This window comes from Nothoprocta perdicaria, unplaced genomic scaffold, assembly GCF_003342845.1.
Source record: "Nothoprocta perdicaria isolate Ctin4 unplaced genomic scaffold, notPer1 scaffold_3, whole genome shotgun sequence".
In the NCBI taxonomy this organism is placed as follows: Eukaryota; Metazoa; Chordata; class Aves; order Tinamiformes; family Tinamidae; genus Nothoprocta; species Nothoprocta perdicaria.
The window spans coordinates 1,712,079-1,736,906 of NW_020455532.1; the positions used below are offsets into that span (position 1 = coordinate 1,712,079).

A 24,828-nucleotide genomic window follows, 5' to 3' on the forward strand; every position below is an offset into this window, starting at 1 on the left:
AACAAGTAAGTCTCACACAGTGAGCCCTGCGGTAGGAAGGGTTTCTATCAAGTGTCAAACTCTCCATTTACTGCTCATAATTAAAAAAAAAAAAAAAAAAAAAAAAAACCCACTTCATTCAACCTAAAAAAGAAGAAATGAATATTCCACAAATTGTATTTACCTTCCTTTCAATGGTGTTCTCTGATGCCCATGTAATCCAAGTGGTGTTTTCATCTGCATTTGCAATATTTCATCTGCATTTGAGATGAATTCCAAGAGTTTATAACTTTCCCATAAATATACTCTGATCAAAAAAAAAAAAAAGAAACCCAAACCCCCCCAAAACAGTATTTCCTGTCACTTTAAGCCACCATACTTGCCATTTTTTTTAACTGCTGAAGTGATTTTTGCCTTTGAGTCCAAATGGAAAGTCACCGTGTTTGACTGAAAGATGCATACTGCAAAGCAGCATATAGATTAATGTTCTGTACGGCAACACAGAAAAAATACATGGCTTTTGTAGGTGCCAAAGCATTTCTGGGAAATGTTACACAATAAAATATTCTGTGCTTGAGCAGTTGCCYGTTGTGGAAGTGAAGTTCCTTAGCTGCTTTACAAGCTTCTTATCTGGGGGAGCCTGAGTGGGACCTAGATATTAATAAAAATGATCAATGTATGATCCCCGAGCTAACTCCCAGAAGTTTATGGCTGAGTTAAGTCCCCTGGCAGGAGGGTTTTGTTAGGGAAATGCTGGCAGGCTCCCAATGACAGTGTTGTAAGAGGGGTAATGATAATAAATGCTCCCCAGACTAGGTATGACTACAATGAGGAGATACCAGGGGAATTAAATAAGTGCCCAGCAAGCATATTGGTTTGCCTAGTGGATTCAGCCTTTGTCCTGGGTGGGGGAGGTTCCTTCTCTCTTATGAATCATTTGCAGCCATCCAAGATTTCTCCGTGCTGGGACAAATGGGATGCAGCAAGGGGACCGTCTGTCACGGGCTGGATTCCAGGAGTTGCAGGTCGTTGTAGAAAGAAGGAAGATATTTCACAGCTCTGCGACCTTGGCAAGGAATCCAAACTGTGTCGAGGTCCCATGGTGAATTACTCAGAGCTCTTTGCCCCCTGAGGCTTTGAGCCTTGCTCAGATAGACATGGCTGCACACAATGGCTATATTAATTCATTACTATACTTAATTTTAGTAAATAATGAGAATAAACTTCCAGGCCTAGATGTCCTGACAACAGCAACAATACTTTTGCRTGGGAACAAGTATTCTCCCAATGGGCTGTTAATGTCCTAATTAGTTGGTGGCAATACAAAGATTGGCTCACACAGGGAGTAAATCATATTTGGAACTTAATTTCAGCACTCAAAATCATAACTCTTGCTATGAATTTCATGAAGTCTCAGAATAGCTCCAGGGCTCKCCAGCTTACTACAATGCATGCAAAGCCTTCCCTGTCCCCTGATACCTGGTAGGAAGAACACTGTTCTCTTCTCCTTCCAAACTTACCCTCCTTGTGGCTGTTTTCCAGTAACGAGATTGACATGAAAGATGACAACCGCCTCAACCTGCTGCAAGATGGAACCTTGATGATCCAGAACACCAAGGAGTCGGACAAGGGCGTCTACCAGTGCATGGCCAAGAACATAGCTGGGGAGGTCAAGACGCAGGGAGTCGTTCTGCGCTACTTTGGCACCCCCTGTAATGAGCTTTGCCTGCTTTGGAAGGCCTGGTTTGGGTTTTGGGCCTGAAAATGGAGCTAGGCAGGTGGAATCTCTGTTTGCATGTGGCCAATGGTTCTTGGTGTGTGGGGCGGAGAGTGGCTGAGAGCCAAGCGGGCTGAGCTGTGAGGTGGTTCTTCGTGGGAGTGAGAAATCGGGGAGTTAGGAATTGGAGGTGATTTGGGACAGGGGAGAGAATTTAGGGATTGGAGAGAGGTCTGCAGCACTGAAGTGTCAAAGGTGAAGGGCAGATGAAAGCAGAGAACGTGTCAGTAGTCTGTGACAGAGGAAGAAAACGAAATGAAGGAAGTAGTGCTGTGGRAATTATTCCCACTGAGGATTTGGAGGACAGGGAAGAGCTGGGTGAAGGGTAGGTGGACTGCAAGGAGAGTCCAAGGGACTTGTGTCCTTAAGCAGATAGGCAGCTTCTGGCTTCTGAAGCTCTCCATTTTCTTGCAGCCAAGCCCACTTTTGTGATCCAGCCGCAGAACACCGAAGTGCTGGTTGGGGAAAGCGTCACCTTGGAGTGTGGGGTCTCTGGGCACCCCCACCCGCGCATCAGCTGGACGCTGGGCACAGGCTCCCCTTTACCACAGGACTCCCGTTTTGCCATCACGGGCTCTGGAGGGCTCTACATTCAGAACGTCACCTTCTCGGACCAGGGGCAGTACAACTGCAATGCCAGCAACGCCGAGGGCTCCATCCAGGCGACTGCCAAGATCATAGTGCAAGGTGAGGAGTCCCTGGGCTAGACAGTCAGTGGGGGTTCATTTAAGCTGTGACCAGTTTAGTTCCCAATAACTCCAAATAAATTCAAGCTTGTTGTGTGATTTTTTTTTTTTTTTTCCCCTATTGCTCTGTCGTTGCTTCYTCCTTCAGATTCTCCCAGGTTTCTCGTGATCCCCACCAACCAGGCGGTCACTGAGGGGCAAAGTGTGGATTTCCCCTGCTCTGCTGAGGGTCACCCTCCGCCTGTTATTACCTGGACAAGGGCAGGTACTTCCTTGCTTGTCTTGGGTTTTCTTTCTCTTCCATGGCACCCGCTGTAGTTGTGGATGARAACAGTTAAGCTGCTGATCCAGGGCAATGGATTATGGTGATGACACCCTACAGATGATGAGATAATAAACGCCACAGCACAGACCTTAGGTCAATAAGATTAAATATTGGGGAAGGAAAGTACACTTTTAGGTCTTTGATAACCAAAGTCATCATTTAGGAAGGAAGCAGTGTGCATTTTTTTTGTCCACATGGACCCTCAAAGCCTTGAACTTCCTCCTGGTCTTGCCTCATTTGTAAGGACAACGTTTGGACAAGCCAGGCTGGTGGGTATCCCTTGTGCACCAACTCCCCATCACTGCCATCACTGCCATTGATTTTGTCCTCTTGGAGACAGTGTGGCAGGAGAGCAACAGTTCACCATTGATGCAGTTTGCAGTTTCTTTTTGCTTAGGAAAAAACACATTTGGCCAACAGGTGGTGGTGAACTTTTGAAGCCTCYGGTGGCTGTTAGCTCTGGTTCCACTGACTTGATCCCATCTAACACTTTCTGGGACAGAAGCCAATGTTTGGCCCAAAGGCCCTCCAACTTTTCCTCATGCTTCACAAGCCATAATTAATGGTTCAGTGCTGTGAAGAATTCATGGCTATTGTATTCCAGTTTCCCCAGCAATAGCCCTGACACCGAGCTAGGAAGGACCAGCTGAAATTCTTGTGCACCAGCACATTYTCCTTCTCCTTTAACCTATTCCATTCCACTGTCCAGATTTCAGAAGATACCTCTGAGAGAGAGGGATTGAAAGGAGCACAGTGACAAGAATGAGGATTAATAAAACTGTTTTGTAACCAGGTTCGGCAGGTCGCTCGGCAAAGGTTAACTAAATTTTACAGTGCTCTGGTAGAAGACTCACTAAGRGGGGGGCAAGAGGAGGAGAAATGATGGGACGTAGCTCATTCAAAACCACTTTTGATAATGTACAAAGAAATCAGATTCCTTTTGGTATTAGAGATGACTAAATAGCAGACCCCTTGGTTTACAGCAAAACCGAATRTTTTACAAAGATTATCAGTAGGCTGCAAAGTGAAAAGTTTTGATCCAATAAATATATAACAAGCACTTAATCTGCTTTTTGTTTGTTTTTGACTGAGCAGGTGGCCCTTTGCCAAGTGACCGGAGACACAGCATCCTCTCCACGGGCACCCTGCGGGTGATGAGGGTAGCGCTGCACGACCAAGGTCAGTACGAGTGCCACGCTATCAGTGCCATCGGTGTGAAGAGCCTCCCCGTACAGCTGTCCGTGACCCCCAGAGGTAAGCTGGTGAAAGCCAGAGATTGGGAGTAATTAGGGCGGCAAATGGATTTCATTAAGTCGATGTTATGCTAAATAATGCACTGTCTGACACGGCAAAGAAATGCCCTAATTCCCCTGAGATGTGATTTTGCTTTTGCATGGGAGCAGAAGTCCAACCATGAAAGCTCCTTCAGCTGGTGGTAAATTTTAACAAGTTTTCCAGTTATAAGTTATGAATTGGAAGAAGCTACTTTAGTTTTCATTACTTTATTTATTTATTTTGTCTAGAAGGTAGATAGTTGCAGGAATTAAACCCATCTGATGTGGTTAGCAAAAGGAAGAAGGGAGCGTATCAGTCTGCATCAGAAAAAATAAACTTTAGGACAGGATTTGTATGATCAGAAGTAACCAGTTACATTGTCAAGTTATCACCCATCAGATGAGCAATGATATCTGACCAGCTGAGTGACAAAGGAAGATGTGGGCTTTGTAATGTGTTTGGGAGTTGCTTTTATGAGTAATGATTTTGGTAAAGAATAGGAAACAGAGGATATCTGTTGGAGACTTTGAAGAAAGTTTTATTAATTACATTCTTGTGCTTTGTCTTTTCATTTTATTCATAATTTTTGGCTTTCCTACAAAATGAATTGTACTATTTTTTAAATTAAATATTCTGCGGGGAAAAAAAAAATTACCAGTGAGATTTACTTCTGGTTCAGATATATTTGTCTTAAACATTAACTACTACTAAAATGTAGTTCAGCCTAAATTCAGGTGTTCTAGAATCAGGTCTTCATAAACACAAGTCACACAGAAATTCTTTTGTGTTTTTATTTTCTCTTTTTTATTCCCATGTCAATGATCTTTCTCACCAAGAAAACATCCCTGCTGTTTCAAAAACATGCTAGAATTTTACCAGTGGTAAACTGCAGAGAAGGAAAACAGCTAGAAACATGGGAAAGTGGAGATGCTTCAGATGAAGAATTCCCAAATSACTGCAAGACCAGGGGGTTTGATATGATTCATTAGTCTGATTTGACCGACCCATGCCATACAGCCTCATGCAGTAATCCCAGCATCACTTCACTGTAGTTATTTCAACTAGAATATCTCTTCTAGAAAATCTTTGACTTAGAGATTCTGATATATCTCAGCTTGGGACAATCACATAGGAATACGAATGGTAGCAGAAAATCATGAATGTAAATTCACTGTGCTCTTGCAGCAGTGCAAAATACCTGGCAGCTTGACTTCCTAATAGTGGGAGGGTTCAAGCAATGATGTGTGTCTCTTCCTCAAAGCATTTCTTGCTCTGGTGACATTTTTCCCTTTGTTGCACAGTGATCCCTGTGTTTCTTCATCCCCCCCAAGACATGGTGGCAGAGACGGGCCAGGATGTTGCTATTACCTGTGCTGCYCAAGGAGACCCACGACCCACCATAACCTGGGTCAAGGTAAGAGAYTCATTTTACTCAATAGTCACCACCGACCTTGCACAATTCTCTGGTTAAACAGCTCTCCCGGCTCAAGCACTTTGAAATGTTTAGACCAGCTTTTCCACTGATTGTGTTTTTAAATGACTTAAAAGAAGGTTTATTTTTCTCAAGTTTGAAGCTGAGCAATGCAGATTGCCTTCTTCTCTTGCTTTTCCTTCCAAAAAAAGTAATGTCCTTCCAAACAACTGACCTTCCAGGCTGTTATTAACATTGTTTGGCTCTTCCTGGAAAATACTAAAAAGAAGATACTTTTAAAGCAACTAGTCCTTGTTTTCAGGCAGAAAACACACAGACAGAAGTCAGATGCGATGCTTTTGTGTCRTAATTCCGGCTGCCTCCAGCTTTGATGGGACAAAGCCGTGGTCGGTCAGAACCACACTGCACTTAGGTTACTGWTTTAAAAAAATTAAATAAGTGGAGCTTTTCAGGCTTTGTCCTGCTGTGCCCACGACACCTGCAACCTTCCCTGGGACTTATCCTGTTTGCAGCACAGTCAGGCATGGAAGAAATTATACAGAAAATGCAGGAGCCTGAGTTCTGCTGCAGAGGTCTCTTAGGGGTGATCTGCAGCTTGCCTTGGGCTCCAGCCTTGCAGTGAGTGCCTGCAGGCAGGTCAGGTGAAGGAGCTGAACAAGAATGTCACTGCAGAGGGTTCAGCAAGGCAGGATCAGACTGCACTTGGGATCTTCCTGGTTTTTCTGGAAGAGCAATGCTAACATCTGCTGGCCAYGCTAGTTAATCGCATCTGTCCTTGSGTGTGCTGGGATGCCAGGAGGCTCTGCRCCCACTGGCACCTTGCTTTGTCATTTGATCTTGCAACAGGACGGTATTCAGATCACTGAGAGTGGCAAGTTCCACGTAAGCCCAGATGGGACCCTTTCCATCCAAGACCTCGGCGTGGCTGATCAGGGCAGATACGAGTGCATAGCAAGAAACCCCTTTGGCTTCACCTCCAGCACGATGCAGCTCACCATCACTGGTAGAGTATCTCCTGAGACCCTTTCGCACCTCCTCTCTTCTCTTGCTCTCGTGTAAGGAAGCAGTTATGCTCTGTTGGTGCCTTTTCTTTGAAGGATAATTCTGTGAATTCCTTAGCGTTTTTATAGAGAGGCCAGTCACAGATGTGCTTGTAGTTCCTGCATCTCCGTTGAGAGGCAGTAAGTTATTAAAACGTGTTAACATGCTCACGAGCCACAGCATGACCCTAACCTCATGCTCTAGGGGAGGAAGGCCAAGAGCAGCATTGTCGGTGCAAATGCAGGATTTTAAAAATTCACCGAATCCCTTGGGGCTGGGAAATGATTCTCTAGGTTTCAAACTGCATCTCTTTGTATTAGGGGAGGCTAAACAGAAACTGTAATGAATAAAGAAGAATTACTCTTCTGCTGATCAAATGAGAGAGAGGTCAAGTGTGGAAACTGTGCTTCTGGGGAGRGTAAGGAAGAAATAATAAGGAAAAATTCAAAAGCAAGCAGTAAGGTTAAAAACTTAAGGAGAGACGTATTTCTGAAGCACGCAGGAATAGCCAGCATGAATAGTGAGTAGCTTATTAGACAAATTTAATATCATGTTCTGTACAGGGACTGTGTGGAAGGAGTTCAAGATGATCTGTATTTTTTTTGTTATTTAAAATTATTCATAAGATAATTTCTATGATTTATGCCTCATTGGAACCTCATTTTCCAGTTTCCTGTTGCAGCCAAATGTAGCTAAAGGGACACTGGTTTGCTTAGCTGTGACAAACCAAAATAAGCAGGTATCTACAAACTGCTGCAGCAACAGCCTGTATGTGGGATACACAGATACCTCCCCACCGAGGCATGGGTTTTGCTGTGGCTTTTCTATCAGTTAATTTCTCTTTCAGAATATTTGTTTAAAAGTTTCCTGTTGTTAACATGGCAAATGGTTAATGGCATTCTACATGGTGGAGTTACTATGATGCTTATATTGATAATTAGATTTTCTTGAGCTTGGAAGAGAGTTTAATAGCAAAGTAAATAAAGAAATTGTTTTTCTCTCTCTGTCTTGGATAGCCATGGATGTTGGTCGGAGTGGTGACATGTTTGTAGCCACATCCCTACGGGAAGCCATCAGCAGTGTGGACTATGCCATTAATTCAACACGCACCGAGCTGTTTAGCAAGTAAGTGCCTGAAGGACCAAGATCCAAGATGTGAAGCAGGAAAGCAATAAGAGAGATGCTGAATGAAACTTTTTGACATCTCATTTTATTGGTGATAATCTGTAATAGAAGTTACAGCATTGCTTCAGGTACTGGAGATTGGAGCTGCACCATGTAGATGTAAGAATGAACTAAGGATCCAGAACAGGAAGATATTTGGGATTCTGAGAACATCTTACAAATTAATATCACCACCTGTGACATATATATGTGCTACATGCATTTGTCAACTGGAGCTGGCCCTAGAGACAGAGCATAGAAAAGAATCAGCATAGTTGTTTTGTAAATGCACCTGACATAGTGCAGGGTGAATAATAATAATAATAATAATATAATTATAATCATTCCCTTAATGAGAAGTGACTTCCAAGCAAATGGAAATTCCCTCCTATCCAAAAATCAGCTCTTTTTTTGAAGAGATGAACAGTTTCTGTTAAGCCAAAAACCTCTACTGTTGAAAAGTGAAAAATATTGTAGCAGAAAAAAAAAAAAAAGAGAGATACTGAGGAAATCAAACGTGTGCATTTTCCTGGGGAAAAAATGTCCTGTCTTGAATCACCTACCATGTGCAGGCAAGCCACATCGTTCATACGCACTAGGTTTTGAGGCTGAGCCCCAGACAAGGCTTAGAGCTTGCCTGCTGCTCCCTGCTGTGTCTCCCTGCTCTGAGCAACATTCTCATTTTAATGTTTGTGCATCACCTTTGCTCCTTGCAACAGGCGCCCCAAGACTCCCAATGACCTTCTGGCCCTCTTCCGATACCCCCGAGACCCCTATACCATTGAAACAGCCCGGGCGGGTGAGATCTTTGAAAGAACCTTGCAGCTCATCCAGGAACACGTGCAGCAAGGCTTGATTGTGGATATGAATGTCACAGGTATGAAAGATGTATTTCCCCCCCTTAACTCTAAATAGATTTCTGAGAAACCTGTGGTTTTACCTAAATCTTATCCAGGAAGATAAAATGTGTGGCATTGTAGCAGGGGCSTATATCAGTGAGGAGCATGTCAAGAGATGTGTTGTCAGGGTTGCAATYTTCTCTCTTACATCTAATGATTTTTGTAAGAGCTGGAGGGCTGGTCTTGTGGTAACTGTACCCAAGTGGTCGTCAGGAAACTCCAGTTCAGTTCCTCATTTTGCTAAGACTTCCTGAAGGGCTGTTGAGGCCCTAATCCTTAAAAATATTCAGCCTTCTCCCTCCCATAATTTCCAAAGAGCGATGGACATGTACCTGCCCTTACGGACCTGAGATTCAGTTTCTCTGCAGGGTGAAGAGAGACATTTCCTTTACGTTCTCACACACAGCACATTCCTACCTATACGTGCTGCTCGTCATGTGCGCTGGGGCACGCAACTATTTTGCGTTGCAGCCTGCGAGGAGTCTCGCTGCAGGGAGCAGGGCTGGGCGAGCGAGGCTGCAGCCTCCGTGGCCCCGGCAGCACCCGCACGACTCAGCCTCGTGTCAGAGCCYCGGCAGCCTCTGGGAGCTCCCCTGCTGCTCCTCACGTATGGTCTGGGTGACCAGGTGTGCTGCAGGAGTAACCCAGAGAGAAAAATAAGCCCGTTGCTGCCTGCAGCATGGAGACCAAGACCATCCCACAGTTTGGTCTTCTGCTTAACATTATAGGTTTCAGTGTCTGGGCAGTTTATACTAAACTCTTTTCTCCTTTTTTCCSCTCTCTTTGGGTCTGATGCGATCCAGCGTTTCATCTGCTTTGCAGAAATCACATAGCAGTACCGAGATCAGGGCTCAGGTCTTCTTGCCCCTCGCAGAAATCCCAGAAGCTCCGGTGAGAGCCGGTAGGAGGGGTGGCAGGAGCTGGCGTGGCCCCGCTCTCACGCGTTGCTTTGGCTTCCTTACAGGCTACCGCTACAACGACTTGGTCTCCCCTCACTACCTGACCATGATCGCGAATCTCTCGGGCTGCTCTGCCCACCGCCGTACGCCCAACTGCTCCGATATCTGCTTCCACAAGAGGTACCGGACCCACGATGGCTCCTGCAACAACCTCCAGCACCCCATGTGGGGTGCGTCCCTCACGGCCTTCCAGAGGCTCCTCAAGCCAGCCTACCAGAATGGATTTAACCTCCCCCGGGGGTTTTCTTTGGCAGAAGACTCCAGGGACCTGCCCCTTCCATTGCCCCGCCTTGTCTCCACAGCCCTCATTGGCACTGAGACCATCACCCCCGATGACCAGTTCACTCACATGCTCATGCAGTGGGGCCAGTTTCTGGACCACGACATGGACCAGACGGTGGCAGCCATTAGCATGTCCCGTTTCTCGGATGGAGCGCCCTGCAGCGAGGTGTGCAGCAACGACCCTCCCTGCTTCTCCGTCATGATTCCCGCCAACGACCCCCGCGTGAGGAACGGGCGCTGCATGTTCTTCGTCCGCTCCAGCCCCGTGTGCGGCAGCGGGATGACCTCGCTGCTCATGAACTCTGTCTACGCCAGGGAGCAGATCAACCACTTGACCTCTTACATTGATGCCTCCAATGTTTATGGCAGCACGGAGCAGGAATCGCAGGAATTGAGGGATCTGAGCAACCAGAGTGGGCTGCTGAAGCAAGGGCAGGTTGTGCCCAGCTCGGGGAAGCACCTTCTTCCCTTTGCTGTGGGGCCACCCACCGAGTGCATGAGGGATGAGAACGAGAGCCCTGTGCCGTGCTTCCTCGCTGGGGACCACCGTGCCAACGAGCAGCTGGGGCTCACGGCCATGCACACGCTCTGGTTCCGGGAGCACAACCGTGTCGCCCGGGAGCTCTCCACCCTCAATCCCCACTGGGATGGGGATCTCACATATCACGAAGCGCGGAAGATCGTGGGTGCCCAAATGCAACACGTCACCTATGCCCAGTGGCTTCCCAAGATTCTCGGGGAAGCTGGAATGAAGATGATGGGTGAGTACAAAGGCTACAACCCCAACATCAATGCAGGGATCCTCAATGCCTTTGCCACCGCTGCCTTCCGCTTTGGGCACACCTTGATCAACCCCATCCTATACCGGCTGAATGAAACCTTCCAGCCCATCCGCCAAGGCCACGTCCCCCTGCACAAGGCCTTCTTCTCCCCTTTCAGGATCACACAGGAGGGTGGGATTGACCCCCTCCTCCGCGGGCTGTTTGGGGTGCCTGGGAAAATGCGGGTACCTTCAGAACTCCTCAACATGGAGCTGACAGAGAAGCTCTTCTCGATGGCACACTCAGTCTCACTGGACTTGGCTGCTATCAACATCCAGAGAGGGCGAGACCATGGCATCCCACCTTACAATGATTTCAGGGTCTTCTGCAACCTCTCATCTGCACAGGAGTTTGAGGACCTCAGAAACGAGATAAAGAACTTGGAGATCAGGGAAAAGCTCAGGAGGTACGGTAGCCTGCCCACCCTTGGAGGCATCACAATTCCTTAAAATCCKTTTCTGGAAAGTTACTGCTCTTCCTAGAGCATCCATCAAATAACTTTCCCCAGATATTACTACCCGCAGATGTTCAGATGGGATAATAACTTTGCATTAAGAGTGGGGCAGGACATAATAGGTCTCCGCAAATGATCAGTCTGGTTCCGAGTGGAATGTCATCAGGGATTGGTGTGGTATAGTTTGGAAGCAGATTGAGCCTTGGAGCTATTTTCCACTGAGACTCAGTTGCATTTTATCTGCACTGGCTGAYATTAGGTTACTCTTTCTAAGGTATGTCCATTGTTTTTCAGATAAGACCATTAGAAATGTTGTCCAGATTAGTTCCTTGTGTACACATTCCTATGATGGAATCAGGTTTCTTTTATCTTCCTYCTTTGACAGCCCCTTATCTTTTTTATCTTTTATCCTGCAGCTTGTATGGAACTACCAAAAATATTGACCTCTTTCCAGCACTGATGGTGGAAGATCTTGTCCCTGGTACGAGAGTTGGACCRACACTGATGTGCCTTTTAACAACGCAGTTCAGAAGGCTGAGGGATGGAGACAGGTATTGTCGTTAGAGTCAACCCTAAGTCTTTGGTATTCTATTTGGGAAGATGATTTCGATTCCACTGCAGGACATCCGACACTGTTGAGGTATGTCCAATGTCTCATGAAAATGCTAGAACATCTCTCAGGGAGCTTCATTCCCGTTCCCATTTGCTGCTCATGCTAACGTGACTCTTCTTGTCCTGGTGATGCACTTAGGGCAGGTGATTTGTGGGCCCACCAGCCCATGTCCTAGCTGGTACAGTGGAGCTGTCTGAGCTCCAGGATTCCCCTGCAAGGGATTGTGTCTGGAGTAAGTAGTGTCTCTGTGCTRTTCAATTCAGCAGCTCCCTGGGATTCATAAGAAACTGTCTTCATAGCTGTGCAAAGTCCTCCTACAGGACAGGCCCTGTTTGCAGTTTAACATGGCACGGGAAACTGGACTAGAAGCTCCTTTTTGGGGGATCTGGGTGCTGTCGCACAGTAGGGCAATGCTTCTCCCTCTTAACTTCGTTCTCCATCGTTGTCTCGTACTCTTGAGTCATGCTCTTGATCTGCAAATCCTGTAGATTTTGGTACGAGAATCCTGGGGTCTTCACGCCAGCACAACTGACTCAGATCAGACAGACGTCCCTTGCTCGTGTCATCTGTGACAACAGTGACCACATTCAGCAGCTCCAGAGAGACGTCTTCCAGGTGGCATCGTACCCACAGGGCATGGTTGGCTGTGAAGAGATTCCAGYGGTGGATCTCCGCTTGTGGCAGGACTGTTGTGAGGGTAGGAATGGGGCTGTTCTGGCACCATCTGACACGGGGATGATTCTCGGTGGCATTCCCGTTATATTGGCACCTTATGTGACGTGTCAGGAGCTGGTTGAATGACACACTTTTCTGTGGAAAGTAGAGCCACGTGTGAAGCAAATGAATGCAAAGAGGAAAACCTGACCGAATGTCCACATAGTTCAGAGCTTCTGTCTCACACAACCAAAAGCTYGTGCTCAGAAGAGGCTGAAGTGGGGCATGGGCACAGTGGTCCCTACACTGTACAGTGGCTGAGGAATTTTGAGCTAGAAAACAGCACTGTATTTAATCATGACTTGTGGATTGATCTTCTCACTGTCCTACCTGAGCCCTCCCCAATTCTGRCTGCCACAACATCCTTTGGCAACAAATCCTCCAGTTTGTTAATGTGTGGAAGTCATATCCTCTCTCTTGGTGTGTTGCTAGCCTCGAGGCAGCTCACAGAGACCCCTGATTCTGCTGCGTGCGTCTTCCCTGATCACCTTTGTGCTATCTGGGAGTCTGTAAAACTCTGCTATTAAGCAGCAGATCCTGCCCTGTCCATCCATGCTACATTATGGATGCATTGACCAGCCAAGGCATGGATGGGACCAGCCACGCAGGATGGGAGCCCTGTACCCCTTTGCTGCCTCCTTTGTTCAGCTGATCTGTTGAGGGTGGAGAGTGAAGGATGGCAGCACTGCTTTATTCACAAACCGTTCAAAATCGTTCTGTCTGAAGCATGAATGCTCATTCCAGATTGTCCCTCCCTTCCCCAGACTGCCAGACACGTGGACAATTCAAGGCTCTTTCTCAGCAGTTCCGAAGCAAGAGGTCTCCTGGATTCAGCTACCCAGAAGAAAACCCTTCCAAGCACAAGCCTGCACTTCCCAGGTCTGGTAGATCCATTTCTTATACCTCTGCTATCTGAGGAGTATGAGAAGGTTGTAATATCTTAGTCCCCTTGGGCTTTTGAAATTGTCATTCTGCACTGAGGCCTGCAGATCAGGAGTGTTTCATGGTGTCAGCTTCCTGGGATGGGAGGATCGTTTTGCCTTCTGTAACATTTCTATTATCCTGTTTATTTTCTATCTCTAGAAATGAGGTGCCTTCTCCAAGCCCTTCCTCCAGAGAGAATCTCGAGTCCCTTGTGGCTGAGCTAGAGAAGATGGTTGCTTCTCTACAGAAACAGGTAAAACTTTGCATTCCAGTATTTGCCTTCTATCGAGCCACACCATAAGCAGGATTTATCTGCAAGCTCCCAAGCATTTAAGAGCCAACCACAGCCCTCTGATCAGAGGGAGCGAGCAAGCAGGTATAGAAGAGGGAAAATAAGGAAAGAGGTGAAGCTAAGCTCATACCTCTACAACTGCAAGGTAAAATGCRAGTCTGAACCTCAAGAGAAGAGGCAGCTTGAGCTGGTGCAGTTAATTTGTATTTGGGACAGGTGAAGGAGCACCTGTGCAATCAATTCTGGCACCTCAGATGATGAATAGTAATTCATTTGTGTTTGCCTGAATGTCTCTCAGGTATTTGGCATGAGAAGGGCAGAATGCTCCTCTTAAAACTCATGTTTTTTTCTGTGGTCCTTGACAGGTAAATGTACTAGAGAGTCAACTGAGGTGGCACCACAGAAACACTAGAGCGTATGGACAGGGGAAGAGGACCGGAGACAAATGGAGAAAAAGATGACCACGTTGCCTGTCCATACAAGGTCAGCAGGTTTGCTCTGAGCTGGGCTGGGGTCCAACGGGGGTCTTGCTGAGCAGGTGGGACACCTGGGCAGTCTTCACCTACATAAAAGACTGTTGTAGAAAGGAGTGGAGCAATCCAGTGATGAATGGGACGAGAGGTAATAGGCTTAAATGCAGCAGGTTAGACACCATTTCTAACAATAATGATTAGTGACTCACTAAAATGGGTTGTCTGGGGACATGGAGGCATATCCGTTCCTGGAGGTCTTTTAAGAACTGGTTTGGCAAAGATGGGGAAAGACTTAAGTATAGGACAGACTAGGACTTGGGACTCTGGATTTCTTCTAGCAATGCTTGGTACCACAACCCCCAATCCTCTGTGGGGAGTGATAGCACAGAGCACAGTCATAGGGTAGATGGACTGGTTCCTCCTCAGGGACAAGGACACTTGGCAGATGGAGCAAGCCCTCATTTGCTTATGCATTGGCAGAGATTTCCCTTGTGTAGACACTGAGTCAYGCCGCACGTCTCTCCTGGGAACACCGGTGCCCTCTTGGCTCAGCGCTAGCCAAGGGACTGAGACTACTGAGGTGCACGTGTCAGGTCACCCTAAGCATGTGCCAACGTGGGGACTCCTGCTGCACTCGGGAGCAGGATGTGACTCCTGAGTGACTCCTGTGGCAGGATGGGACTCCAACGTGCTCATAGAAAGCTCCAAGTCCCAGTTTGCTGTATCGAGGGGCAATGGGGAAGCAGAACGAGCCCATCTTTCTCCAATGSAGCGGGTTTGCTTTCCTGTGCCGTTTCAGGTGCCCCATGACCTGCACTCCTACTGTCTCGGCCAGTCCAATCCACACCTAAAGGGCTCCAAACAGCAGTCTGCAAGACCCAGCCATGCTCTGCCTCCTCCCTCACCTCCCGTATGGCTCCCCGTCCCAGGACGACTGTACTTCTGCCTGTACCGAACCCTCTGCACTGACTGTTCACCAGCCCCTGACTGTTCCTACACTCATCTGGGGAATAAGCTGCCCCCCTGCACTGCCTGCTTCGTGGTGGCAAAACTGCTAGTCTGTCAAGATGGTACTTCCTACCATAGTTCCCAGCATGGGAAATGGAGGATAAAGGAAGCCGCTTTAGTGCCACTGTTCCGCTTTTCTCTTTTCCCCATGCACTGCTGGCATCATCCACCACCACCCTGTCCCATGGCACCCAGGCTAAGCAACTTACGATGAGGCAAAATCTTTCTTGGATAAACTATCCCCAAGTTCTGGTGYAAGGAAGCCCCTGGAGAAACCTTACTGTGGCTTAAAGAAAATAAACCGACACCAACCCCCAAACAAACCCTCGATGACCCAGCGAGATGAACCCACCGCCCAGGCAATCTGGGCTAACCCAGATTAGCCCAAAACAGAAGCCCAACGGGGTGTCCCAYATTGCTGAGAGGAGACCCTGGACTTTGCCAAGCACTTGGTAATGAGTGGAGCATCCTCAATTACGTTGCCGTGTGAATGGATCTGATGCTCCGTGCCCAGGGCTAAGAAGCATCTTTTTTTCGTAAGCATGAACTGCATTCTCCAAGCTTCTCCCCCTTCGGGTTTTTAATTGGTTTTATGTTTCTCCTCCTCTTTCTCCCAAAAGGCTCATAGCTGGAAGATGTATTTAGAGTGTGAACATAACAGGACCTGAAACAGAACCTCAGATAATTAAATATAATGGGCGCTCTCATTAATGGAGGGGAGCTGCTGGTTTTCCACCAATTAGTCCGGGAGAACAGTGTGTGCAGTATTGGACACATCGCTGAATGCAAAGCTCTCACTCTGCTGATTGCTCCCAGGTGCTCTGCAACGAAGGCASGACGGCGTGGCCAGCTTTGCTGCACGCACATCGTGGCTTCGTTGCTCTTTGGAGGTGCTTTTCAGTGGTGCTAGGACCAACGTCCCTGTGCATTTACCACAGCCCCTAATCTGTGGACAGGTTTGATTTTAATGCATCAGTCCAAGCCACTTGCAGGGACTAAGAGAAATACTTGATGTGTTAGACAATTTCCCTTTTTTTTTCCCCCTTTTTCTTACTGTGTCCTCCCTCCTTCCTTCCCATGATGCAAGCATCTTCCCGTGGTGCAACTTTTACGAGCATGCCTGTTCTTTCCTCCCTTTTTAATTTTTTTAAGGTGTGTTATAGTTCCAAAGGGATTCAAAGCAGCAGGGATGCTCCTGGAATTTAATAGGAAAATAAAAAGATACTGGAAAAAGATGGTGAGGTATCAAGAGCCTCTTTCCTGGCGTGGGATTCTGAGCCGTGCGTGCGCGTCCTGTGCAGATAGGAGGTTGCAGCGATGAGTGTGTGCTCTGCATGTCTGGTAGGTCCAGCTYGGAGGCAGTATTTAGTCCTCAGGGGTGTCTGTCATTTTCAAGGACTCTTTCATTTAGGTGCAAATCAAGATCCAAAGCTTCGYGCCTTATATACATCAGCTGCACTTGTCTGTCACTTGGACCACTAGAGAATCTAATCTGGCACAGGTTGATAAAGGTAAATAGTTCTGCAGCTTCCTTCTGCAAACCACAAGTTTGCCAAGTCCCCATTCAGAAGGGTGAGGTATAAATTGTCTGTGCTTGATCTAATCAGGTAATCTCCCTACATGCATAAGCAAGCAGGAGACTTTCCTGATGATAGAGCGTGATGTGAGGGGTAGACTTGTCAGAAGTGCTGCAGGAATAAGCAGGAATGGGTGTCCTGCACCTTTGTCCTGTGCATTGCAAGCTCCGATGCCTCCCTGYTCCAAGAGATGAGCTGTAAGTGAGAGAAATGCTTGAAATGACCAGAAGTTAAATTTGCAGTCAGTAAAATGCAGTCAGTAGGGCTGCATGCTGGGCAGGTGAAGGAGGACCCCAGGGCAGTTCTCCATCTATCCCAGAGCTTCTTTGTGGTAGGGAGGGAGCAGGACATTTTGTTCAAGCCTCCCAGTGCTGGGGAAGGATGGGAATGAGGCAATTCCAGATGTAGATGCTGAGATCCAGTTTCTGCAGCTTGTTTGACCATCATGGGACACCCAGGATGTTGCAGAGGGCAGCGCCCAGCTGCTCGCCCAGCCATGCACCAGGTTGCTCTTCACGTGCAGCATCTTCCTTGTTTTTTTCTAATGTCCCTGATTTTATTTGCTATAACAAAAACACCCTTTTGCAAATACCAGGCCCMGGATGGTTTGCTGACCGGGCACCCTAAGGAGGGCTTTTCATCAAAAATGAGCTTGCCCAAGTTCGTTGTGCCCATRCCCATATCTGTGTGCCCAGCCATGCAGGGAAAGGCTCCTTATGAGCACAAGCTTGGGCAGCAGGTCTGCAGAGCACGTCGGCTCCCTCCTAGGTTATTTCTCTGCTCTAACTCCCGCACGTTTGTGGGTGCAATCATTTTCTTGTGCAAAAAGCAAAACCACCTCCCCTCCCAGCCGAGTGCCATCAAGATGGCTAAGTGGAGTCTGCCACTTGTCACAAGAGCTGCTTGAAGCACCGAGAGCCGCGTGCGCCGGTGCTCCGGCGACAAGCRCGAGGGCTTGAGAGCGCTCGTTAAAATAGTAATTAAGAAAAGAAACCAGGCGCGCTCCTTCCTGCTCCTTCGCGTGCAGCCAGCCGTCCCCACGAGCAGCCTCCAGCTGTGGCCGCCCCGCCAGATGTGCGGGCGTCTCCGCCGCGAGCGAAGCCGCCCCACCTGCTGAGCTGGTTTCAGGTGCGGCGCGGGGAAGGTGCCGGGCGCCCAGACGTGCCGGGATGCCCGCGCGGCCGCTCCGCTCCRCGGCCTCGGGGCGCCCGGAGCGCCGCGCTCCCTTCCCACCAGGAATGGGGCGCTTGGCGCGGAAGCGCTTGACTTTCCTGACGTCCTTCTGGAACAAGCTGCGGCCCCGCTCCGCCCGGGACGGCTGCTCCGKGGGGCGTTTTGTGCCCGACGACCGCACGCCGCTGCCCTCGGAGCCGCCGTGCGCTGCCCGCTGCCCGGACGCCGCTCTCTGCGTCGCCCTGCACGGCTTCGCCGCCCGCAGCGCCCGCGAGCTCGGCGTGAGCGTCCCCGGAGAGGAGGGCGAGTGCGTGCTGGCCGGAAAGCTGCCGGGCGAAGCGGCCACRGGCTACGTCCCCGCCGCCTACGTGGCCAATGTCAGCCAGGGAAACGGCGCTCGCCGGCCGTGAGTACCGCGCTCGGCTCCGCATCCGCGCGGGAAGGGGGTTTGTGCTGCAGGAGGAGGAGGATGCCCTGTTCTGGGCACTTCTAACTCGGTTTTGCCATGGGCTGAGCTACCTTGTCCTCAGCATCCCGTGGGATTGTGGCTAGCGTGTATCCAACACCCTTTTTACCCCTCTTTTCCGTGCACTSCGCAGTTGTGCGGAGTTTCAGCAGGGCTGGGAATAACCCAGTGCTGCCTGCACGGCCTGAGTAGGGGGGTTGGATGGTGATTTCYTCTCTGTGGCACCAAAGAGTCCAGCAGGTTTTAGCATGTGCACAGCGCGGGCACGTCCCCACGCATCCCCGTGCCACATCCCCGACGGTGCTGTGGTCCCCGAATGCGTCACACTGGCGTCAGGGATGAGCAACCAAACCTGCCCCTTTTCCCTGGGATTCGGTGGGAAATCCCAGCGCTGACGAGTTGCTGGGGAGGCATCTTGGGCTCTGCTTGTGCCCCGAGCTGGAGCTGTGTTGGAGTCAGAGAAGGCAGGTCCGCGCAAGCAAATCCCCGGTGGGATTTGTTCATAGATGGGAATGTTGGCRTTGACGTAGGTGGCATTGATGGGTCCAGGTCCAGCAGGGCTCGGTCACCTGCAGCCCCAGGGCTACTCCTCATGTGGTTGTTGGGTGACAAGTGACAGTGCTTGACCCTGCTCTGGAGCTGAAGCAGCCCAAGGGTTTTGCAGAGGAGCTGGACCGCTGCTGGCCACGTCGCTGCTTTCCTCGTTAGAGGAAACGAGGCGGCAATTTGCACTTAGCCAGTTGCAATAAGGCCACATGTGCAAAGAGGCGAAACCCACTAAATGCAGCATCCCAAAGCACCAGGATTGTAGCAGCTCCAGGGGGATCTGGGGTGTTTGTCACCTTTCCCTGGGATCATTTCCCACATCTGCCACCCGTTCCCGGACTCGCCAGCTCTGACCACCCTCTGCTCTCCCTTTGCAGCTGGTATTTCGGCAAGATGAGCCGGAGCGAAGCGGAGCAGCTCCTGCTGTCCCCCCCCAACCAGCACGGCTCCTTCCTCGTGCGGGACAGCGAGAGCAGCAAGGGCGAGTTCTCCCTCTCAGGTACCACCGCCCGGCACCCGGTGCACTCGGAGGCTTGGGCAGCACCTTGTGAAAAGAAACCAGGCGCTCGCCGAGAGCTGCAGGAAGCCAAGGGAGGCTGCTGTGTGCCTGGAGGGGACTGGATTGGGAAGCTCCTTGCTTGCCCATGGGTGCTGAAGGCCAGGAGCATCATCTAAAAATGATGCTGTTGTGGCATACTTGCAGCACCGAGCTGCACGCTAAATGCAGGGGTGGTTGTCTGGGTGAAAACATGCTGGGAAAGGTCGCAGTAAATCCTGCGGGTGCTGGAAAAGCTGCCGGGAGGAGGGAGGATGCTGAGGTCTCCGTGCTCCCGCCCGCAGTGCGCGCCCGCGGCGGCGTCAGCCACTTCCGCATCGGCCGCGGCCCCGGCGGGCGCCTGCACCTCCAGAGGGGACGGCCCTTCGGCAGCATGGAGCAGCTCCTCGCCTTCTACGCGGCCAACTGCGCCGTGCTGCAGAGCCCGCTGCTGCAGCCCTGCGCGCCCGCGGTGCGTCCTCCGCGTCCCGTGTCCTCCTCCCGCGTCCCGTGTCCTCCTCCCGCGTCCCGTGTCCTCCTCCCGCGTCCCGCTGCATCCTGTGTCCTTCCACATCCCACCATCCACCCACGTCCCAAATCCTACCCTCTTCCCGCATCCCGCCTCCTCCGCATCCTGCGTCCTCCCGTATCCTGCATCCCACCTCGTCCCGGGTCCTCCTGCATCCCATGTTCTCCTACATCCCATGGCCTACYGCATCCCGCCTCCTCCGCATCCCCAACTCCCCCTTCTTCCAGGTTGCCCAGAGTGAGAAATGAGGGAAAAGTCAAAATGCAAAAGTGGGAGGGCTTGGGTGCTCCCTTTAGAGAAAAAGAAAGAGGAGGTTGAGGGAATGAGCTCTGTCCTAAAATGAGATGAAAATTGCCCAATATTTTTTTTACAAGAAATAGGAAGCCAAGTAATCCAGCCAGCTGAGATTTCATAAAAGTTAAAACACCCCATTTTTTGCCAGCTTTTCCCTCAGTTGGACAGGCTAAGACTGGCTCCGTAGCAAAGCCTGGAAACCGTTTTGTTACGCATCCCTTCTGGATCTGCAAAGAGCCTGGAAACACCCGCGCTCCCAAGCAGGTCCGGCAGCACAACCAGGAAGTCCCTCTTCTGTGCCCTGGACTAATTACTGCGGGGATTGTAAATCCTATTAGAGAATTAATCCAACTCGCTTCCTGATTAGGATTCCATTCACCAATTAAGTCTTAGAAATAATAATTAAGCACGTGAATAACGCAAAAAGTGGCTTAGAAATAATCATTAAGCCCATGATTCATGCAAAAGTGAATGTTTTTAGTGTTGGGGAAGGAGGTTCACACCCAGCTAGTCCAGATGCCCAGGTTTTGGTGGGACCCCAAAAGCTCGTGTAGGGTCTGGTGATGGGGTCTGAGYGTGCAATGCCCGTGTTCCCCAGGTGCCACCCGAGCAGGACGGATGGGAGCGCCCRCGCTGGGAATTCTCCCTGCGGAGGAAGCTGGGCGAAGGCTACTTTGGAGAGGTGTGGGAAGGGCTGTGGAGGAACACGGTGCCTGTGGCCATCAAGATCATAAAAGGTGTGTGGAGCAGGAGACAACCAACGGGAACAAGGCCCCGCTCAGTCTCCTCTCTCCCTCTTTTCCCTYGTGTCCTTCCTTGTCACCGTATTATTAAGCCAACTGTGGTAGGACCTAACCAACCGCCCCTGAGACTGTTTGTGTGGAAACACCTAAGCCTGGATGGGCACCTTTGTAAGCTGGGTCTGTTCAGTGGGCTTGTGATGAGCTGGAGGAGATGATGCTCCAGAAAGTGGCATCCAAAGCCACTTGGATGTGCTTGGATCTGAGAAGTGGGGTGTGCAGATACGGTCCTGGAAAAGGGGGGTGGCCATGGGGAGGAAGGAGGTCCCCATTGCAGACGGGCCCTCACAAGAGCTCCTCTGCCTTCCTCCCCCAGCTGACATGAAGGCGGACGACTTCACCAAGGAGATCCAGAACCTGAAGCGCCTGAGGCACGAGAAGCTCATCCAGCTCCACGCCGTGTGCTCGGTGGGCGAGCCGGTCTACATCATCACCGAGCTCATGCGGAAAGGCAACCTGCACAGCTACCTGCACAGTGAGTGCCTGCCCCGGAGCAGGGAGAGGTCCTCTTGAGGACACCTAAAGACCTCAGGAGCCCAATGAAGACYCTAGGAGGGGCTAGGTCGGGCTTAGGTGCTAATACAAAGCAGTCCCTGGGTGCTTGGTGGAGATGCTCTTGGGTGACCTGCATCTCCCTGCTGAGACACATTTTTGCCCACATGCACAATCAGTAAGAGGCCAAGTTGCCCCTTGCTGCCCCATTACTCATCCCCATAGCAGTGTGAAGAACATTTATTTTTCTGCTCCTTTCCTTTCTTTGGTGCCTGACCCAGCAATCAGTCTTGAAGGGAAACAAGACAAACAGCTCCCACCAAGACCTGTTCTTCCACTGTTCACCCCCCTCCTCTTCTTCCTCCATACCAAGTAACTTGACCTGATTTTTGGTTATGGCTCTAGCAGAGCTTGGTGTGGAGGGAGCCAGCGCTCTCAGGTAGGACATGTCTGGAGGCCTGGCTCCTGTGGCAGAAGGTCACCTTGAGCTTGGAACTGGTTGAGACCTCCTGGGTTGCTTCCTTCTTGCAACCCAGGATGCTCGTGCAAAGATCTTGAGGAGCCAATGGGACATAATGAATTTATGGAAGTGTGAAACACAGGTTTTACATATTCCTGCACGCCAGTTTCTACCCTGTTGCCTGCATTGGGTCTCTTTCCAAGCCAGAAGGCACTGGGGCATCTAAAAAGAGGTATTGCTGGATTGCCTTAAACACCTGGCTCTCCTGGGTTCGCAGGTCCTGAAGGGAAGGCCCTGGGCACCTCCCACTTGGTCAACATCTCCTGCCAAGTGGCAGATGGGATGAGGTACCTGGAAGAGAAGCACATTGTGCACCGGGATTTGGCGGCCAGAAACATCCTGGTGGGAGATGAACTCACCTGCAAAATCGCCGATTTTGGGCTCGCCCGGCTCCTCAAGGTCAGTAAGGGGAAGCTGTGGGTCCCCACTGCACCCAGAGCTGCTCTCTGATGCTGCAGTCACCCACAGCACCCCCTGCCCCATCCCACACAGCAGGTCTACCCCACCAGTCTCACCATGCTGGCATCAAAACGCTTAATGCATATGGGGACCCAGATTTCACCCACGGCTTCTGCTGAGGAAGCAGCCCTCAAGGTCTCCTGTTTCTTTGCAGGACGACATTTATTCCACCAGCAGCAGCACCAAAATCCCGGTGAAGTGGACGGCRCCGGAGGCAGCCAACTTCCGCACCTACTCCTTGAAGTCCGACGTTTGGTCCTACGGGATTCTGCTCTACGAAGTCTTCACATACGGGCAGATCCCATACGAAGGTAGTGACGGGTTCCCCCCTTCCCGAGTGGGCTGGGATGCTGTTGGGTGGCCACCGACACTGCCCACATTCCACGTGCCATGAAGACCTTGCCATGGGGTGTCTTAACTATTGAGTAGTTGAGGTGGAAGCAGCTTCTGGAGGATGAAAAAATTCCTGCCCAGCCTGGAGGCTYCTGTAACAGCCTGGAGCGATCTTCTCGCCTTGCAGAAGGGTCGGGTGGAAGGAGCTGAGTGGCTCAGGRCAGAACATCCTTTGGACCTGGCTCAGGGCATCCCATGGGGTGTGAAGCAGCAGGGGGAATCTCCTCTCTCCTTGCAGGCATGACGAACCAGGAAACGGTGCGGCAAATCACGCGGGGCTACCGCCTTCCGCGGCCGAGCAGCTGCCCGGCCGAGATCTACGGCATCATGCTGGAGTGCTGGAACGGCGACACGGAGCGGCGGCCCTCCTTCGTGGCGCTGCGCGGGAGGCTCCGCGTCATCTACCGCCGCCTGCCCCRCGCTCCGGCCTGAGCCCCGCGGYGCCCAAGTCGCCTCGTGCCCCATGCTTCCCTCCTGGATTGCCCGTGGGCACGGTGCCGAGGATGCACGTGTTTCCAGGAAGAGCCCGTGGTGAGGGGGAATGCGGGGAGTTTTGGAGAACTCTGGAGAAAAGCAGTGTGTGCAGGGCAGCGCTCAGAGCTCGCCCCGTGGTTTAGCCAGGAGGGTGGGCATTCACCTTCTCCTTGCCCCAAGGGAAGGGTTGCAAGCTGGCTCCGTTGGCAGCAATGCTTGACTGACACCAYGGCCAGTGGTTTTATTAATAAACGTGTGTGCAGCCGTTCACAGGCTGCACGCTGCCCCTGCCACGCTCCCATGCAGTGCTGCGGTCACCAGCCCAAAGCGTTGCACCACATTTGCAGCATTTTTTTGCAATTTGCAGCAAATCACACTTTTGCAACCCCCCAGATCCAACTGGCTTTAAGTCACTGATAACTCTACATGAAACCCCACAGGGCCCCAGYTACCCTCCCGCTCCCTGCCAGCCGCTCTGCACTGACTCCTTGTCTTTGCCACCATCTCGTGGCTATTCCGAGTATAGCTAGGATGTGATGAGCTTGAAAAAAAAAAAAATCTTCCTCATTTCAAGTACTTGGGCAAATGCTCATGTTTCCCTCTGCAAGGAAGGCTCCCTGAAGCCTTGTCTTGGGAAGTTTTTCCACAGGTTCCTGCTGGAAACTTGCATCCTTGTTCAAGGCAGAACTGCAAGCATAGGGAAAGGCGAGTAAGTCTGGCCAGGGGCTGCTGGTTCTGGTGTGGCTACAAGGGCTCTAGGTAGCCAGGAGAACCAGCCTGGCACCCCAGTGCCAGGGCCTAACCACCAGGTGAGCAGCCCAGGCCCTTCAGGTGATTTTTCTGAGTTGCTATGGCAAAAAAACCAAACATTTATCCATGCCTTGCTTTCAGTCTCACCCCTGCCCTGTTGGGGGATTAAGCTTGGCAGGCTGGCATGAGGAGCAGGGCAGTCTAGGACAGCAGCTTYCAGCTGCATTGCTGCGCTCTATTTTTAACCTTGGCCTTTACAAAGGGGCAGGAGGAAGCATTGCTCCTGGAGGAAGAAAATTCCTAAAGCAACAAGAGGCAGGAAATAAAAGCGAGGGTTTTCTCCTCCCCGTGAGAGCTCCTCCTACAGCCAAGGAGCATCCGGGAGGAAACATGAGCCCTTCTTCCCCGAACAAGTGAGTTCATCAACACTCAACACCTTGGAAAGGGGCACGAGGCGGCTGCTCGGGGCGTGGAAAGGAAAACCCTTGCCCCTGGTGTGCAAGCACAAGTTCACTATTTACATGTCCTGACGCTTCTGCTAGCAGAAGCACTTCTGCAATGATGCTTTCGCTAGCAGGAAGTTGCAGCAAAGCAACGAGTGACCCGGGAGGCATTTGCAGCGCAAGCAGAAACGGAGCCGCCCCCGTGGGCTTCGCCTCCGGCCAGGGAGCACCAGGGACCTTGCACCACGGCGCCCTTTGC

At 50.6% G+C, this 24,828-nt stretch overlaps 2 protein-coding genes across 2 annotated transcripts in view; both read left to right on the forward strand.

Annotated features, from left to right (window-relative positions):
- The window catches only part of LOC112949661 (peroxidasin homolog), a 38,288-nt gene extending 24,190 nt beyond the window's left edge, over positions 1–14,098 (forward strand). Inside the window, exons 9-22 of the mRNA XM_026042107.1 lie at positions 1,522–1,691; positions 2,171–2,443; positions 2,591–2,707; positions 3,863–4,021; positions 5,344–5,456; positions 6,321–6,477; positions 7,532–7,640; positions 8,399–8,556; positions 9,543–11,046; positions 11,511–11,645; positions 12,196–12,404; positions 13,186–13,300; positions 13,505–13,598; positions 14,003–14,098. Coding sequence (XP_025897892.1) covers positions 1,522–1,691; positions 2,171–2,443; positions 2,591–2,707; positions 3,863–4,021; positions 5,344–5,456; positions 6,321–6,477; positions 7,532–7,640; positions 8,399–8,556; positions 9,543–11,046; positions 11,511–11,645; positions 12,196–12,404; positions 13,186–13,300; positions 13,505–13,598; positions 14,003–14,098 — 3,409 coding nt within the window. The remainder of the gene's footprint in view (positions 1–1,521; positions 1,692–2,170; positions 2,444–2,590; positions 2,708–3,862; positions 4,022–5,343; positions 5,457–6,320; positions 6,478–7,531; positions 7,641–8,398; positions 8,557–9,542; positions 11,047–11,510; positions 11,646–12,195; positions 12,405–13,185; positions 13,301–13,504; positions 13,599–14,002) is intronic.
- Positions 14,099–17,933: 3,835 nt separating this feature from the next.
- LOC112949703 (tyrosine-protein kinase Srms-like) lies at positions 17,934–23,334 on the forward strand. Its single transcript, XM_026042148.1, has 8 exons — positions 17,934–18,274; positions 19,258–19,379; positions 19,721–19,887; positions 20,837–20,975; positions 21,355–21,513; positions 22,268–22,449; positions 22,664–22,820; positions 23,141–23,334. The coding sequence occupies exons 1-8, from the start codon at positions 17,934–17,936 to the stop codon at positions 23,332–23,334; spliced, it is 1,461 nt and encodes a 486-aa protein (XP_025897933.1).
- Positions 23,335–24,828: the final 1,494 nt, after the last annotated feature.